The sequence below is a fragment of the Sus scrofa genome, chromosome 4, assembly GCF_054392235.1.
Source record: "Sus scrofa isolate SSC_HxYL_T2T_F1_AM1 chromosome 4, Sscrofa_HxYL_maternal_Yorkshire_Landrace_v2.0, whole genome shotgun sequence".
In the NCBI taxonomy this organism is placed as follows: domain Eukaryota; kingdom Metazoa; phylum Chordata; class Mammalia; order Artiodactyla; family Suidae; genus Sus; species Sus scrofa.
The window spans coordinates 95686955-95705877 of NC_139386.1; the positions used below are offsets into that span (position 1 = coordinate 95686955).

Here is an 18923-nt window from a genome sequence, read left to right on the forward strand (position 1 = left end):
TTTTCTCAAAGGTACATTTTGTTCCAAGCTGCCATCACCTCTGTCTTGGACCATAGCGGCAAGGTCCTAACAGGTCTCTCCCTGCTTCTCCTTTGGCTCTGAGGGATTGATTTTCCATATAGCAGCTGCCTAAGTAAAGATGTTAATGTATAAATCAAATCAAGTACATGCCAAGATTAATCCCTCCTCAGAACTTTTCCCTAGATCTTACTGTAGCCTAGAGCACTCTTTACCCAGGTCCTAAATGGCTCACTCACACCTTCATTCATTCTTTTGCTCAAATATCCCTTTTCCTGACCATCTGACCTAAATGAACTACTATTTCCTGCTTCCAGGATTAACTGTCCATTAGTCCTTCTTTCCTTTTGCTTTTTCTTCAAATCCTTAGCTTTTCAAAATAACATTATATATTACTTATATACTTTTAAAATCATCTGTGTTCCTCTGAATGTAAGTTTTATGGAACTTTGCTTTGCTCACCACCTGGCTTGTTTGTTTTTATTAGTGCATTTTTGCTTTCTTCTATTTAGTGTTTGGCCTGATATACATTTTCCATCCCTTATTTTCAACCTTCTTGTTTTGTTTCTGACAGTGATAAGTATTCTAAAAACCCTAAAACACCGAATGGAGAATGACATTCGTAAGCATTACTGTAGATGAAATGGTTGGGGAAAGAATCCCTAAGGATTACTTCTCATTTCCGTTGAGGCTTGAATGATAGAGAATGCATGATTGTAAGTGAATGAATGAGAATCTGGAGAAAGACAGCACTCCGCACTGAAGAAATAGCAAGTCTGAATTTCCTAAGTGGAAATAATCCTGTATTTATAGTTCTCAGAGTAGTAGATAAGAGGTTAGACTTAGGAGATGAGCTCATCCTTAATGGCATGGAGTGACAAGGACAAGTAGGGCCTTATAGGCCATCATGAGGAAAGTGAATTTTATTGCAAGTACAATGGGAAAAACATTGGGTACTTTTAATTAGGGAAAGATCATGGTCTGATTTTCATCTTTAAAAGATAACTTTGGCTGTTATGTAGAGAACTGATCAGAAAAGAATAAGTAAACAAGGAGGGTAGATAGTGAAAGAAGATGGTTTCTAGATAAGAGCAGTTTCAGTGGAGAGGAAAGGAGATGGATAAATTCACAGTCTGTTTTGTATGTAGAACTGACAGAGCTTGTCAGGAAATACTCATCGAGATGGCCCCAACGGCTCATTTTGCTCTCCTCTTTTAGTAATTTTGCAAAGAGCTGACAGTGGAAGAATAGGTTAATACCATCTGCTGAGTTCTTGATGCTCCCTTTTCTAACAAGGGTCTTTCAATTAAGAAGTTCCTATTGTTATGTAATCACTTAGATGTTCCCTCTTCCTCTTTTTTTTTATAAATATGCCATTCCTATGATAAATCATACAATTATATCAACTGACAGAAAAACATTTGACAAAATCCACCACCCATTCACGACAAAAATTCTTAGCAAGTTAATAATCAAGGGGAATTACTCCAATTTGATAAAGAGCATACCCCCTCCAAAAAAACCTATCACTGGTATCATACTTCATAGTGAATGCTTCCTCCCTAAAATCAAGAACAAAGCAAGGATGTCTGCTCTCACCACTCTTATTTAATATAGATCACTGTGTTAAATGGAAGCTCCAGCCACCACAGTAAGACAATAAGAGGAAATGAAAGGTATATAGATCAGAAAGGAAGAAATAAAACTGTCCTCGTTTATATAGATGACACATAAATATATGTCAGAAGACTCAAGGTATCTACAAAAACAAAACAAAACAAAAAATCCTAGAACTAGTGAGTTAGGCAGGTTTACAATATGTAAGATCAACATATGTAATATCAACATATGAAAATCAATCACATTTCTGTATACTAATGGTAAAATTAAAAACAAAGTATTACTTACAGTTTCTCCAAAGAAAATGAAATACTTAGGCATATGCTTAACAAAACGTGTATGAGATTTATATGCTGATAATTACTAAATGCTAATGAAAAAAATCAAGACTTAAATGGAGCGAGAGATTTTGAACTGGAAGACTCAACTTTGTAAAGATGTCAGTTCTCCTTAAATTGATCTCTAGACTTAATGTATTCCTATAAAAGTTCTGGAAGGTTTTTTAATAGCCATAGACAAACTTATTCTAAAACTGATATAAAAAATACAAACTTGATTTTTCAAAGACCTAGCTGCACATTTGAGTCACCTTTGTAAACTTTATATAAACATATTCAGATTCTCTAGTGCAACAGGATTGACAGCATCTAGGGAGCACTGGGATGCAGGTTTGATCCCTTTTCTAGCGCAGTGGATTAAGGATCTGGCATTGCCACAACTGTGGCCTGGGTTGCAGCTGCAGCTTGGATCTGATCCCTGGCCTGGGAACTCCATATGCTGAAGGGTGGCCAAAAAAGGAAAAAAAAAAAAAATCAGATTCTTTATATAAACATGTGTAAGAGCAAGATTAGCACATGAAGTTAGAGCTAGCCTTTGTGTTTTAAAAGAATTTCTCCATAATTCTGATGCACAGCCGGGTCTGAGAACCAAGATCCAAAATGAATTGTCCCGGCACTTTTGCTGTAAGTGCCACTGGAATTCATCAAACCCAGCACACTGTCTTACATTCTTATAACCAACCAGCCAACTAGCATCAGTTGCATGACTAACATTTGTCAGGTAATAAATAAGACAATGTGCAGGGGACAGAGGCAGTGGTATACCCACTCTTGGCGTTGAGGGTAAACACTGAGACAGACTGCTTGGTAGTCCTTCATGCACACTGATTAATAACTATTATGTTATGGAATAAATAATTTTACCACAAAAAATTGATATGGAAATACATAGGCCTTAGAGTAACTGAAACAATCCTGAGAAAGAGGAATACAGTGGAATCACTCTACTCAATATTAAGATTTACTATATAGCTACATCAGTCAATGCAGTGTAGTATTAGTGGAGCAATAGACACATAGATCACTAGAACAGAATAGAAAACTCAGAAGTTAATCCATAGAAATATGCTCAACTGACTTTTGACAAATGTGCAAAATGAAGGATAATAGCCCTTAAAAAAGATTGGGCTGAAGCAATTGGGGATCTGTACGCAAAAATTAAACCTTGACCTAAATCTCACATTTATTATGACAAACTCAAAATGGATCATGGACTTAAATGTAAAAAATAAAACTAAAACTTCTAGAAAAAAATTATAGAAAAATGTGAAATGTGAAACGTAAAAGACCCCAAGATAGTCTAGATAATCTGGAAAAAGAAGAACAAAGCCAGAGGTATCCCACTCCCTGTCTTTAAACTTTACTACAAAGCTACAGTAATCAAAATAGTATGCTACTGGCACCAAAACAGATACATAGATCAATGGAACAGAAAGCCCAGAAATGAACCAAGTTAATCTATAGCAAGCAAGACAAGGACATACGATGGGGAAAAGATAGCCTCTTCGATAAATGGTTTGGGGGGAAACAGGACAGCTGCACGCAAATGAATCAAACTGGACTGACCACTCTCTCATACCCGGCACAAAAATAAATTCAAAATGGACTAAAGACTTAAATATAAGACCTAAAACCATAAAACTTCTAGAAGAAAACTTAGGCAGTAAGCTCTTTGACATTGGTTTTACTAATTTTTTTTGGATATGTCTCCTCTGGCAAGGGCAACAAAAGCAAATATAAAAAAAAAGGGGACTATATAGAACTAAAAAGCTTTCGCACAGTGAAGTAAATTATCAATAAAATAAAAAGGCTACCTACTAAATAAGAAATTTGTGAATAATATACCCAATGAGGATTTAAGGTTCAAAATATATAAAAAAAGCTCATACAATCAACATCACAAAACCAAACCACCCAATTTTTAAAAAATGGACAGACCTGAATGGACATTTTTCTGAAGAAGACATACACATAGCCAACAGGCTCATGAAAAGATGCTCAGCATCACTAATCATCAGGGAAATGCAAAGCAAAACTACAATGAGATATTTGATAATGCCACTGACACCTGTCAGAATGGTATCAAAAAAAATGACAAGTATTGGTGAAGATGTGTGGAAAAGAGAACTCTCATGTACTATTGGTAGGAATGTAAATTGGTATAGCAAATATGGAAAACAGTATGGTGATTTGCAAAAAATTAAGAATAGAACTACCATATGATACAGAAATTCTACCCCTGAATGTTTATCAGAAGAAATCAGAAATACTAATTAGAAAAGATAGATGCACCCCAATGTTTATTGCAGCATTATTTATAGTAGCCAAGATATAGAAGCAACCTAAGTGTCCATCAGTAAATGAATGGATAAAAAGATGTTGTAAATATATATGCAATGGAATATTAGTCATAAAAAAAGAATGAAATCTTGCCATTTGTGACAATGTGGATGGACCTAGAGGGTATTATGCTAAGTGAAAGAAGTTAGATACATGTTGTATGATTTCATTTATGTGTGGAATCTAGAACAGAAAACAAATATAACAAAACAGAAACAGAGTCATAGGTATGGAGATCAAACAAGTGGTTGCCAGAGGAGAAAATGATGGGAAGAGGAGAGAAATAGGTGAAGGAGACTGAGGTACAAACTTCCAGTTGCAAAATAAATGAGTCATGGGTATGAAAACTATGTATATCTTTGTATGGTGACATCATAAACAGGCTTATTGCAGTGATCACTTTGAAGCATAAAAATAAAAACAAAAGGAAATAACACTATCTTTTATTTTTTAATTTAAAAAAAATTGGGGGGCATGTGGAAGTTCCCAGGCCAGGGTTCCAATCTGCACCACAGCAACGACCTGAGCCACAGCAACAATAATACCAGATCTTTAACCCACTGAACCATCAGAAAACTCCCACACTATGTTTTTTAATATGGAGACTCATTAAGACGTCAGTTTTTTCATAAATTAATAAATGCAATAGAATTACAATAAAGTAATAGTTTGGTTTGTATGTGTGTAACTCTGTTGAATGTATGTGTATGCTAGGGAGGGGTGTGAGTTAAAAACACTGCTTCTAAAATTTAAATAAGCAAAACACCTAAAAATATCCTGAAGAAGAATAACGGCAGGTAACTATCTCTGTTAGATAAAATATTTTTAAATCTATGGTAATTAATGTTGTTGACACATTAAATAAATATATAAGTGCAAGAGAATAAAAATTCTGCATTATTTTCATTTTTCACATTGTTTCAGAGGACTTTCATTTGCCCCAGGGAAGGGTAAATTCACAAGAATCTGGGGGGAAAAAAAGAAGTCAATTGAATTTCAAAAAGATTTTTTTAAACTCATAACTAAAACATTTGTCTTAAAAGCTGAAATAGTTTTTAACTTCAGCAAACTTTTCTAGAGAGGAAAGCTTCTTTTAGTTTACAAAGAATGATTTTGAATATCAAAAGCCTAAGCATGAAAAGTATTTTGTATGTGAAATGTATAATGTAAACTACTACAGAGTCAGGAAGAATTTAGGTTTTTCTGCCAAAGTAAAATAAAGGTATCTGGCTTTGTGGAAAAAAATAATACTGGAGTAAGGTGGATATTGGAGAAGATCCACTCTTGCACCTACCAGTAGATACCAGCTTTACCTGCTATAAGGAAGGAGGAGAGGCATCTGATAAAGCAGAAGGGGTATGTCCCTCATTTCCCAGCCTCTGAGAAAACACCTGAGTCCTGGTGGAGCAGAAACAGGAGAGTGATACATCCAAGTGGATGTCTTGATGACACCTCACTATGTCCTGTTTATACCATTATGGGGTCAAGGGTACAACTGTATGTCCAAGTGCCCTCAAGAAGTGGTTGAGAGAAGGCCAGTGGACCTAGCATAGTCACAAGGAAGATGAAGGGCAGGAACCACACTGATGAAAGCACATAACAAGACCAGAGCCATCTTAATAGATACTAGTAAGAATGACCATTGGGAGTCATGTATCTATATAGACTCCAACATGGGCAGGTGGAAGTGACCATGGAGCAGGTTCTTCTTCCTCCATGCCAAGAAAACTGGAAGACTTTGTTACAGACCTGGAGTCTTGGGCTCTTTAATCAGTAGACATTGGTGTGACCAGATGAGAAATTTAGGCAAGGCTTTATGGGACTCGTGTTGAAGCAGGAGAGAGGGAAAAAAAGTAACAATTCCCTTGCTCGCTCACTGAGGGGGGTGACCTGGTCCCCTAAATAGAGTGAGGGTAGGAGTGGACCCATGGGTCAGGCTGGGGGGGTGGTTTAGGTGGTTTTCCCACCCCCTTGGTGGTGCTGTGTGCAGGGATCAGGCACAGTACCCTGCTTTGGCTCCTGACCCCTCAGAAGTGGCAGTCGGGTTTTGGTCTTTTTGTGTCTTGTTGTTCATGATATACCCCAAATTCTCATGCCTGCACTTATTTTTAGTCCCTTATAATCTTTGTATTCTCTTGCTCAAAAAGGCATTTGTCCAATTGTAAGCACTGTAGCAAAGAGTCCCAGGTCCCACACCTTCTCACCTCCACCAGAACTTTATACACCCAGAGCATAATGTGGAAGAAAGGGGAGGACCAGGGCCTTGAATTTAATTGCTCAAAAAATGACTTAAGCACTAAATTGCCTGAGTTTACATGAAAAAAGGCTAGATGGCTTTTCTTAAGCAGATTGGTTGCTCAGAATGACAAAGTAGACTGAATTGCAGAACTGTTTTACAGTTAGATTTTTATGTGTTTGCATGCATAGCCTATAAAATACACAATCACTTTACACATTTTATTTGATATTTCTGTATTTTAAAAATACCGGGAGTGCCTGTTGCGGCTCAGTGGAAAATAGTTCAACTAGTATCCATGAGGATGCGGGTTCGATACCAGGTGCTCAATGGGCTAAGGATCGGGCATTGCTGTGAGCTATGGTGTAGGCTGCAGACGTGGCTCTGATCCCATGTTGCTGTGGCTGTGGTGTAGCCCAGTGGCCATAGCTCTGATTCGACCCCTAGCCTGGGAATTTCCATATGCCATGAGTGCAGCCCTAAAAAGCAAAAAATAAAAAATTTTTTAATTTAAAAAAGGAGTTCTCGTCATGGCGCAGTGGAAATGAATCTGACTAGGAGCCATGAGGTTATGGGTTTGATCCCTGGCCTCGTTCAGTGGGTTAAGGATCAGGAGTTCCCGTGAGCTGTGGTGTAGGTTGCAGATGTGGCTCAGATGTGGCATTGCTGTGGCTCTGGCCTCAACTAGCAGCAACAGCTCCGATTGGACCCCTAGCCAGAGAACCTCCATATGCTGCCAGTGCAGCGCTAAAAAAAGACACTCACACACACACACACAAAAAAATTTTTTTTAAAAATTGTATAATGAAAATACTGTGTACTCACATGTTTCTTATTTATCTTTTTATAAATAAACCAGTTTAGTAACTTATTTGCTTAGTAATTATGAATATTAGTCATTATAGTTTTATTTAGCACCTATTTTGTTTCACAAATTAAATCTCAAGTTCACCCTAATTCTTTTTTATTTTTTTGAGGTGAGGAACAGTGAATAGTCTTTTATTCATTTCTAACTCAGTCACTTTCATTTCACAGAAGTTTTCATGTCCAAATCCTTTACTGTTGACTTTTTCCAGGTTTTCAGTGCTAATGAAATTATCTAATTTATCCGAAGGGTATCATGCTGACTCTTTTTCATATTTCTATTTCATTCTCTTTCTTTACCTTTGTGACTTAGCTTACAAAGGGCAGGAGAGGACCACTGCTCTCTGACCCTTCCCATGTTCCCCAGGCTTCTACTCTCCTATCACAGGAAACTCCAGTTTGGATCTGGTTCTAATTTTTCTTTCTTTTTAGCCAATTTCATAATGTTCTTTCAGCAGTTTTCTCCCTGAGCTGTTGGTCTTCTCTTTCTCTGAGCCTGCTGTGCAACCTGTCCATGCAAGAGATACTTCTTCCAGCCCTCTAAGGACTTCTTCATGTGTCATATGTTCAGCCATGAGAAGTGAAGGATCAGACCAAGTCATGTGGGTCCCACGTGCATCAGATGTGCTTAGGAGTCCTCTCCACCCAATGCCCTCATTCCTCGCGCCCTGGTTCCCTTCCCTTTGGATCCCACATGCTTGAAAAGATTCTCTCTAGAAGGCTGTTAGCGCACTCCAAACCCATTTCCTAAAAGATACCTGTATTTTCATTCTGCTTATCTTGTTAAAACCCAGGGCATTTCAATTTCTGTACAGTATCCTTCCCAGTGACCTTCTTGTCCAAGCATCCAAGAAGATTCAGTGGAGTGGCAATTTTAGTGTGGCTTATACTTCAGCCAAGTGGGCCAGTCACTTTAAGTTTGAGATGAACACTAGATCACATTCTGACCTTGTAATTATCTCCTGGAATAGGGCCAGCGGGTGTCTGTTTACAGGTCTGTAGAGTGACTGAGGAAGTAAAAATCAATTATTAGAGTCTAGCCCCCAGCTCCACTTTTGCCCTGGTCCCAACAGTGATGTATGAGACTTCACCAATCATTTGAAATCTTGGCTCTGTGACTTGACTTACATAGGCTTCCTTCTGGAAGGCATGCACACCTATCTGGGTAGGATTTCACCTGAGGAAAAGAGATTTCCTACCCACCATTCTCCGCAGAGCATCCTGGACGTCTTTGTTTCTTAGACTGTATACAACAGGGTTTAGTAAAGGTGTGATGACAGTGTAGGTCACTGAGATCAGCTGGTCCTGATCCTTGGTGTTCTCTGACTTGGGCTTGAAGTAGGCAATGGAGGCACAGCCGTAGTGGACAACGACCACAGTGAGGTGGGAGGCGCAGGTGGCAAAGGCCTTCTTCCGGCCCTCGGCCGAGGCGATCTTGAGGATGGTGGATATGATGAGGACGTAGGAGATGAAGAGGAAGGTGGCAGGGGCTGTGATGGCCAAGAGGCTGATAATTAAGGTCAGGATGTCATTGATGACGGGGGTAGCACAGGCCAAGTCTAACACAGGACGAACATCACAGAAGAAATGCTCAATCCGTGTCCTACAGAAGGGCAGTCTGAAAATGGCCACAGCCTGAACCAGCGAGAGAGAGAACCCTGTGGCACAGACCAAGGACGCCAGTGTGACACAGACCCTCCAGTTCATGGTGACTGAGTAACGAAGTGGGTTGCAGATGGCCACATAGCGATCATACCCCATTACTGCCAACAGGAGGCAGTTGGTGATGGCAAAGCCAAGGAAGAAAAAAAGCTGAGTCCCACAGCCCTCCAGGGAAATGGATTGGCTCAGGCCTACAAGACTGGCAAGCATGCGTGGGATGATGACCAGGGAGTAGAAAGTCTCCGATGTAGAGAGGACAGTTAGAAAGAAGTACATGGGGGTGTGGAGGTGATGGTCAAAGTGGATAACAGTCACAATGATGACATTGCCAGCCAGGGTTAGAATGTACAGGGCAAGGAACACCACAAAGAGTGTGAGCTGATGCTCTTGGAAGTTGGAGAAACCTTGGAAAGTAAACTCTCTTACTTCTGTGTGGTTGGCTGTCCTCATTGAAGATCTCAGGTCTGAAAGACAAAGTCAGCACCACCTCTTGGCACCAGAGGCTGCCCTGCCCTCTGGTGAGCACACTGTCCGGAGCAGAGATTCAGCACCACACGGACCTCGCTCAAAACTTCATGATAGAGTTCCCATTGTGGCTCAGCAGGTTAGGAACCTGTCTAGTATCCATGAGGAAGGTAGGTTGTATCCCTAGCCTCACTCCTCAGTGGGCTAAGGATTCAGCGTTGCTGTGAGCTGTGGTGTAGGTCCTGGATGCGGCTTGGATCTGGCATGGCTGTGACTGTGACATAGGCTGGCAGCTATGGCTCTGATCTGACCCCTAGCCTGGGAACGGCTATATGCCAAGGGTGTGGCCCTAAAAAGACAAAAAAGAAAGAAAAATGATGAGTCAACTACCTTTGCCAGGGACATGGGCAGGACTAGGTCCTAGAACTGGAAGTAAAGACACAGGGAATTTGAGCAATCCTATTTAAAAGTTTGAAGTAGGAGTTCCTGTCGTGTCTCAGTGGTTAGCAAACCTAACTAGCATCCATGAGGATGCGAGTTTGATCCCTGGACTCTCTCAGTGAGTTAAGGTTCGGGTATTGCTGTGATCTGTTGTGTAGGTCACAGACGCAGCTTAGATCCTGCGTTGCTGTGGCTATGGTGTAGGCCAGTGGTTACAGCTCCGATTGGACCCCTAGCCTGGGAACCTCCAAATGCTATGGGTGCGGCCCTAAAAAAAAGGCCAAAAAAAGTTTGAGGTAAAGCATTATTTTCAAATATCCCTGGGTCATTTAGAAAATGACAACCTATGACAGCCCATAAAATTGGCCTCAAAAATTTCTCAAAACTGGATTTTCTTAAAAAGTAGACCACAGTCTCAGACCACAGTATAATTGAGTTAGAAATTATCACAAAAAGGAACTTGAAAAATTGCAAATATTTTTTTCTAACCAGTGGTTCAAAGAGGAACTAATAATGGATGGTAGAAAATATTTAGACCTAAACAATAATAAAAGAATCACAGACCAAAACATGTACAATGCATTTAGAACATTATTAGAGGGAAGTTTGTAATTTAAAATGCTTATTATTTTTTTAAAGGCTAAAAATTAAGGACTTGAGCATCCATCCCGAGAAGTTATAAAAACAAGACTTAAAAAAGAAAATAGAAGGGAAAAAATAAGCAATGTGAATAATATCTAAAGAAAGATAAAAGAGACAAGGTCCACAAACATTAAAAATTATACACTTTAGGTAAACTGCTAGTGAAACTAAGAAAAACAAATGAGGACATAAATAAACTCTAGTACGAATTAATAAAGGGCACAATAACAGAAGTTTCAGACAAAAAGATGAAAAGTAACATTATGAACAACTTATTAACTCAATTTTTTTTTTTTTTTTTTTAGGGCCACATGTGCAGCATGTGGGGATTCCCAGGCTGGGGTTGAATCAGCTGCAACTGCCAGCCTATGCCACAGCCATTGCAATGCAGGATTCAAGCTGAGTCTGCAACCTACACCATAGCTCACAGCAACACCAGATCCTTAACCCACTGAGCAAGGCCAAGGATTGAACCAGCATCCTTATGAATACTAGTCAGATCCATTACTCCTGAGCCACAATGGGAACTCTCAATACATTTTTAAATTTCAGTGAAATGGATATATTTCTAGAAAAAAAAAAAACTATTTACCAATATTGAATCAAGAAGAAAAAACTTGAAAACTATTTTAAGAAATAAAGACAGTAGTAAAAAATCTACAAACAAACCTCCAGGCCAAGAAAAATTTAGCCATAAGTGCTATAAAACATTCAAGGATAAATTAATTTCAATCTTACACAAAATATTTTGTATAATAGAAAAAGAGGGTGGAGGAGAGAAAAATTTGCCACCCCAAAATATGTCTCTTTAGCATGAGGATAAATTTAGGCTATTTTTAAGGTCCAAAGACTCTAGAGGAATCTTTGACCTTCTCCCTAACTGCCTAAAAGAATGAAGCCAGGAGTCCTCTTTGTGGCTCAGTGGTTAACAAACCCAACTAGGATCCATGAGGATGCAGGTTCCATCCCTGGCCTCACTCAGTGGGTTAAGGATCCATCATTGCAGTGAGCTATGGTGTAGGTCTGCAGACATGACTCGGATCTGGTGTTGCTGTGGCTCTGGCTGTGGCTGGCAGCTGTAGCTCCGATTCGACCCCTAGCCTGGGAACTTCCATATGCTGGCCGTCACCGCAGATAACTGTGGAGGAACCTAGGAAAGTCCCAGTTCATGTGTCCCATTTTCTCTGCCTGGCCCAGCAAACCTTTGTTTATCAAACATTTGGTTTTCTCTCTCCTGTGAATTGCCTTCCTCTCCTTTGAGGTCTCAAGCCACTGCCCCCAACATCCTCTTTTTTCCCTTAGCTGTAGATGGTATTTAAGATGAAAGGTTTAGCTGTTTTGATGGGTCACTCAGTTTTCCTGGGTCTCTCCTATGTATATGTGTTATTAAGCTTTTTTCACTTTTCTTTCTCTTGTTAATATATCTCAGGTCAACTTAATTCTTAGACCAGCCAGAAGAACCTAGAAGAGTCGAGGAAAATTTCTTCCTCCCTGACCAGGGAGTACTCCTCACCTCATTTTAGGAAGCCGAAATTGTCTTGCCACCCAATTTATCGGGCCTATCACACACACAGAAATACATGCAAAATTCTTAAGCAGAATGTCACCACGCCAAAACCAACAATATACAAAATGAGTATAGGACTGAGGTGGTTTTATTTTAGGGTGAAAGTTTGTTTAACATTAAAGTAGCCCCATTATCTATTTCCTGAAACGAATTATGTCAAGGGAAAAAAAAAAGACATGATTATTTCAATCCCTACCAAGAAAGCATTTTTAAAATGCGGTGTCTACTTAGAAGAATCCTTGGTAAACAAAGAATAAAAGATTTTCTTTAAGCTGATAAAGCATGTGTGCAGCAGTTCTTCAGCCAACATATTCTTAAAGAGGCGCGATACTGAAGGATTCATCTTTAAGATTAAGAACGAGATAAAGGTGACGGCTTTATCCACGTCCCTTCAACAGTGTATTGAGTATTCTAACCAGCCTAGTAAGGCAAGAACAAGAAATTAAAGATATAAGGATTGAAAGGAAGGAATTCTTTAGAGATGATGTGATTGTGAACATAGAAAACCCAAAAGGAGCTACTGCTAAATTATTAGAATTATTAAGAGAGTTTAACAAGTTTTCTTGTACAAAATTTCTGTATAAAAATTCATCACACTTCTGTACTTTAACATATTGATAGCAAATTAAATTTAAAAGGGCTGTCATTTAACAGTGGCTTAAAAGTATCAAGTACCTAGGATAAAGACCTTTACTAGGAAAATTATAAAACCTTAGTAATGAACACCAAAGTAGACTGAAGTAAATGGAGCAATACACCATGCTTATGAATTGGAAGAGCCAAGATTAGGAAGATTCAAATTAATCAAAAATCCATGAATTCATACTCTGCGAATTCTGTGCAGTTCAATCAGAATCCCAAATGGATTGTTTTTGGTTAGTTGCATGTTATATTGATAACTGATACTAAAATTTACATGTAGATACAAAGATCCAAGAGAAGCCAAAACACTATTTATTTTTTTGTCTTTGTATGGCTGCACCTGTGGCATATGGAGGTTCCCAGGCTAGGGGTCTAAACAGCTGTAGCCGCTGGCCTACACCACAGCCACAGCAACGCCAGATCCGAGCCACATCTGTGACGTACACCACAGCTCATGGCAACACCGGATCCTTAACCCACTGAGCAAGGCCAGGGATCGAACCCACGTCCTCATGGATGGTAGTCAGGTTTTTTAATGGCTGAGCCACCATGGGAACTCCTCAAAACACTCTTAAAGGAAAAAAAAAAAAAAGAGAGGGTTTGCCTTTCAAATACCATTGCTTGTTACAAGACTGTAGTAATTAAGAAAGTGTTACAAGACTGTAGTAATTAAGAAAGTATGGTATGGTCACAGGGATAAGCAATCACACTGATGGGGGAAAAGGGGGTTCTGAAATATGGAAACTCTTTGTAACAGAATTGGCATTGTAGACTGGTGGAAAGTAAAGAGTAATCAATGAATGGTCCTGGAATAGTTGGTTATCCATATGGGAAAAATTAGATTAGCTAAAATCAATTTCAAATGCAAGAAGTACCTAGAAAGAAATAAACAGAACACCCTACGAAATGTTTAGTAGATAGTATAGGAGATAATTTTTGGAACTTGGGATAGTAAAAGATACAACACACAAAAGAAAATGATGATAAATTTTGTTCTATGAAAATTAACTTCTATTTTTCAAAATAAATCACAGAAAAGAAAAAAGTAAAAACAATAAAAACATTTAAGGTAAAAACAAAATACTAGTATCTAGACTTCTAAAAATCTAAAAGAAGGATAAGTTAAAAAAAGTGGAAAAATTAGGAATTTTATATGAGAGGAAACACAAGTGGCATGGGAACAGATTTTTAACATTATTAATAGGCGGGGGCAAATAAGACCACAGACAGCAGGTTAAGATCACAGACCATTCTGCACTTATCAGACTACAAAAAAATCAAAAGTATCACACATACAGAGCAATCGAAGCTCCAGTTCCCAATTGGAGGAAATGTAATTTGATACAGTCATTTTGGGAAACAGTTAGACATGACCTGTTAGAGGTGAAAATGAACATATCCTATTCAATTCCACCATTAGATATTTGACCTAGAGAAACTAAAGAGGCACAGGCAAGAAGGTTATAACAGAAGTTCCCTTAATGGCATAGCGGAAATGAATCTGAATAGGAACCATGAGATTGCAGGTTCAATCCCCGGCCTCGCTCAGTGGGTTAAGGATCCAGCATTGCTGTGAGCTGTGGTGTAAGTCGCAGACACAGCTTGGATCTCGAGTTGCTGTGGCTGTGGTGTAGGCTAGCAGCTGTAGCTCTGACTGGACCCCTACCCTGGGAACCTCCCTATGCCGTGAGTGTGGTCCTAAAAAGCAAAAAAAAAAAAGATTATAACAAGCTGGTTTAGTGTAGAAAAATGAAATTGAGACCATGTTTTTTTATCTTTTTTTTTTTTTTTTTTTTGCCATTTCTTGGGCCACTCCCGAGGCATATGGAGGTTCCCAGGCTAGGGGTCCAATCAGAGCTGTAGCTGCCAGCCTACGCCAGAGCCACAGCAACGCGGGATCCGAGCCACATCTGCAACCTATATCACAGATCACGGCAACGCCAGATCATTAACCCACTGAACAAGGGCAGGGATCGAACCCACAACCTCATGGTTCCTAGTCGAATTCGTTAACCACTGTGCCACGATGGGAACTCCCCATGTTTTTTAAAAGCGGAAAGGATATTTCAATTGAAATAAATTCTTACAATGCAGTATTATAGAGCATTGAATGAATGAATGAATTGTAAATCAGGGGTGAGCAAACTGCAGTCCACAGGCCACTGTTTTTTATAAATAAGGCTTTAATGGAACACAGTCACACCCACTTTTAATGTATTATGTATGACTGCTTTTCACTGTAACAGAGTCGAATAGTGGCAACAAAGACTGCATGGCCTGCAGAGACTAAAGTGTTTACTGACTGATCCTTTACAGAAAAAGCTTGCTGACTCCTTTTAAAGATCATCAAAGGGACTAATTACATTTTCACAAATCAACATGGATAAATCTCAAAATCATAATGTTGAGTAATAGAAGCAAATCAAAGATTCCTACAGATGTGTGTGTATTCCATTTATTTAATGTTCAAAAGAAGGCAAGATTAATATATTGTTTAGAGATAACAATATGTTCTTTAAAACACCATCTTTTAAAACCATGGGAAATTTAAATCATGGAAATTCTTTAACCTGAAATTCATGATCGTGACTATTTGATATATAGTAGATGTGTTTGAAAGGAGCATATCTGAGGCATCGAAATTTATGGTAATGTTCTACTTCTTAGCTTGGACAGAGGAGAGGGTACCTAGGTATTTGTTTAGTTCCTTTTCTTAAAATGTACATTTGTTTTACATATTCTTTTTAATGCTTACCGTATTTTACAATAAAAATTTTAGTGTACCTCAAGAAGTGTTCATGGTATTGTTAAATGGAGCAAATATTACAAAACAGTAAAGGTTATATGATCCCAATATTGTAATGGAAACAAAGATATATACCCACATGAATGTGAATATGTATACACAGAAAAAAGACTAAGAATATGGAAAATGAATATATGTGACAGTTATAAACAGAAGTTAATGCAAGACTTTTTAAATACTATATATATAATGTGCAGCATTTAAATGATGCATATGAAAAATTTTTAATGGAGAATAATAAGCTAAAAATCAAGATATGATATACTATATATGGAATTACCTCAACTATATGAAAATATGAATACAAAGAAAGCTAAATGGAAATCACATAGATGTTAATAGCAACAATTCTGCATGGTGTAACTCTGGGTAAATGTCTACTGTCTCTTGAATTTTCCAGAGTGTCCATGATAAACATGGGGATGGAGGATCAGTTCAATTTTTTTAAGCCTCCCTTGATATTCTTACCACTATCTTTCCATCTAAGTATCCCTCCAGTCTTGGTTCTGTCCATATTTCATTGGTTCTCATATGATGGCACTTTTTCTTTTCTTTTCTTTTTTTGTCTTTTTGCCTTTTTCTAGGACCGCTCCTGTGGCATGTGGAGGTTCCCAGGCCAGGGGTCTAATCAGAGCTGTAGCCGCTGGCCTACACGAGAGCCACAGTAACACCAGGTCTGAGCTGCATCTGCGACCTACACCACAGCTCAGGGCAACCCCAGGTCCTTAACCCACTGAGCAAGGCCAGGGATCGAACCCGAAACCTCATGGTTCCTAGTCAGATTTGTTAACCACTGAGCCATGATGGGAACTTCTGATGGCACTTTTTCAATTGAAATGATTTATTATCTACTTTTTCAACTACATTGTAACTATTTTGATGACAGAGATCATACTTAGTCATTTCTATATACTTAGAACCTAGTCCAATATTTGTCATATCTTAAGCTTTTGATAACTATGTGTTAAATAAATCAATAAATGAAATAATACTCTTGAGGTACTTCTAGTCTGGTGGAGGAGACAATACCTCTGCCAGATATATACAGCAGTGCTGCCTTAGGCGCATGGAGACCAGGACAAAAGTATTGAAGTGAGAATCTAGACTTATTAAATTGCAGAAACTGAGAGACTGAAGGGGGCGGGACATGAAAGAACAATATAGGAAAATGTGAAAAACTATAATCATTAATAAGGGACATAGGGAGATTCCCATCATGGCGCAGCGGAAATGAACCCAACTAGGAACAATGAGGTTGCAAGTTTGATCCCTGGCCTTGCTCAGTGGGTTAAGGATCGGCATTGCAGTGAGCTGTGAGCTGTGGTGTAGATTGCAGACACAGCTCAGATCTGATGTTGCTGTGGCTGTGGTGTAGGCTGGCAGCTATAATTCTGATTTGACCTCTAGCCTGGGAACCTCCCTTTGCCACAGGTACAGCCCTATAAAGCAAAAAAAAAAAAAAAAAAAAAAAAAAAAAAAAAAAAAAAAAGACGTAGATAATTAATCTGGGGTTAGTTTTCCAATCCTTTATCTGAGTTTTGATGAACAGCTCTTTTCTCCAGAAAGGTGGTAGAAAATTTTGCAATTTTTTCTTTTGCATTTTACAGTTCCCTTTATTCTTCAAAGCAATGGTGTATCTACTACTCAAAAATAACTATGTGGTGGAAATATGAGGACATGTAATTCCAAAGGAGTTGCCTAGTATCGCATATTTAGTTCATGGCAGAGAGAACTTGGGAACCCAGCTCTCTTTGCCTTGTGCTCTGAGTCCTTTGCTCTTGAAACATCTCAGTATTGAAGGGAGATGTTTCTTTCTCAGCTGAGATGCTGCCACATGTAATAGTGATACACAGTGATACACATTAAAAAAAAACAAGCAGGAGTTCCCATTGTGGCGCAACAGAAACAAATCTGACTAGGAACCATGAGGTTGTGGGTTCAATCCCTGGCCTTGCTCAGTGGGTTAAGTTAGATCCCATGTTGTTGTGGCTGTGGCGTAGGCTGGCAGCAATAGCTCAGATTAGACCCCTAGCCTGGGAACCTCCATGTGCCGTGGGTACGGCCCTAAAAGGACAAAAGGCAAAAAACCAGAAACAAACAGGAAATCACTTTATCTTGTTCTGTGTTGTTTTGATGTCTCTGTGAAGAGACAAGGACATGGATTTGATAAGTCTTACCCAATTTCCTTTTAGTTCCTAACATAACTACTAGTGTCTGGTGGAGGGGCAAGTCTCAGGAGAGAACGGTATTTTCCTTTATTTATTTTCTTCTCTTGCAAGTCTAGCATCTATCCGTTTAGACTCTCCAGCTCCAGCCACATTCCTATCCACATCCCCCTCCCTCAACACACACACACACACACACACACACACACACACACATACATGTTATGTCAGGCATATTTCTCTGGAAGTAGTGGTCTGGGTGCCCCCGTGTTACATTGCTGGATGGGAGCAGGGCAAAGAACTGACCCAGGATTGAGCATGATAAGTAAAGGGGAGTCAAAGCGGCATATAGACCTCAAAAGCTGATGGAACAATAAAGTTGGCCCTTATGCTCTGAATGTCTGAGTTAATTAATTAGTAAATGTAAGTACAAAAACTAACATTTGACTAAAATATACTATATGCCAAACCTATTAAGATAGGCTGCATAACTTAAAGTTTGGAAATGACCCATCAAATGAATAAAATACATACTCCCATTTTATAAATGGAAAATTTGAAGCTCAGAAGGATAAGCTGCTTGTCAGACACATATCTAGTAATTGACGAGACCAGGTATGAAACACAGGTATATCTTACCCCAATTCTACATGCTTTCATTGAATCAAAACTTTACCAAATGAATATTCAGGAATGAGGTTCAGATTATAGAGGAAGGAGACAACAACTGTATGAAAAATGCCTGACCCTCAGCCTTATTCACTCAAAAAATAACAGTGACATCGGTGGTAGATGACAACTCTGGGATTAAAAAGACTTTCTAATTTACTATATCTCCTCCATGATTATAAACAGGTTCTTCATTATTTAAAAATGAACCTTAGAAGAACACTCTATTTCATTTTATAGGCACCTGGTCTCAATAAGTCATCATGCAAAACACAGGGAAAGTGTGAAACTCTAACGTGCAAGAAAATCATCAGAAAGCCAGAATGTGAAAAGGAAGAAACTTAGAACATTTAAAAACAATTCCTCCCTCCTTTCTTGTTTCTACCAACAACCACTTACTTCTTACAATGCTGGCAAAGGAGTCAAGAAAAGTTCTTTTAGTTGCTGT

The 18923-nt window shown here is 38.8% G+C and overlaps 2 protein-coding genes across 3 annotated transcripts in view; one reads left to right on the forward strand and one right to left on the reverse strand.

Annotated features, from left to right (window-relative positions):
- LOC100520241 (olfactory receptor 10J1) overlaps positions 1 to 18923 on the forward strand; it is a 323932-nt gene that overhangs the window by 245956 nt on the left and 59053 nt on the right. The window lies entirely within an intron of this gene.
- On the reverse strand, positions 8590 to 9528 carry LOC100155688 (olfactory receptor 10J1-like). The gene has a single exon (XM_001926761.3). The coding sequence runs from the start codon at positions 9526 to 9528 to the stop codon at positions 8590 to 8592; it is 939 nt and encodes a 312-aa protein (XP_001926796.2).

What these genes read in the sequence shown, in the direction of transcription:
- LOC100155688 (XM_001926761.3), bottom strand. Translation starts at nt 9,528, where the DNA reads ATGAGGACAGCCAACCACACAGAAGTAAGAGAGTTTACTTTCCAAGGT.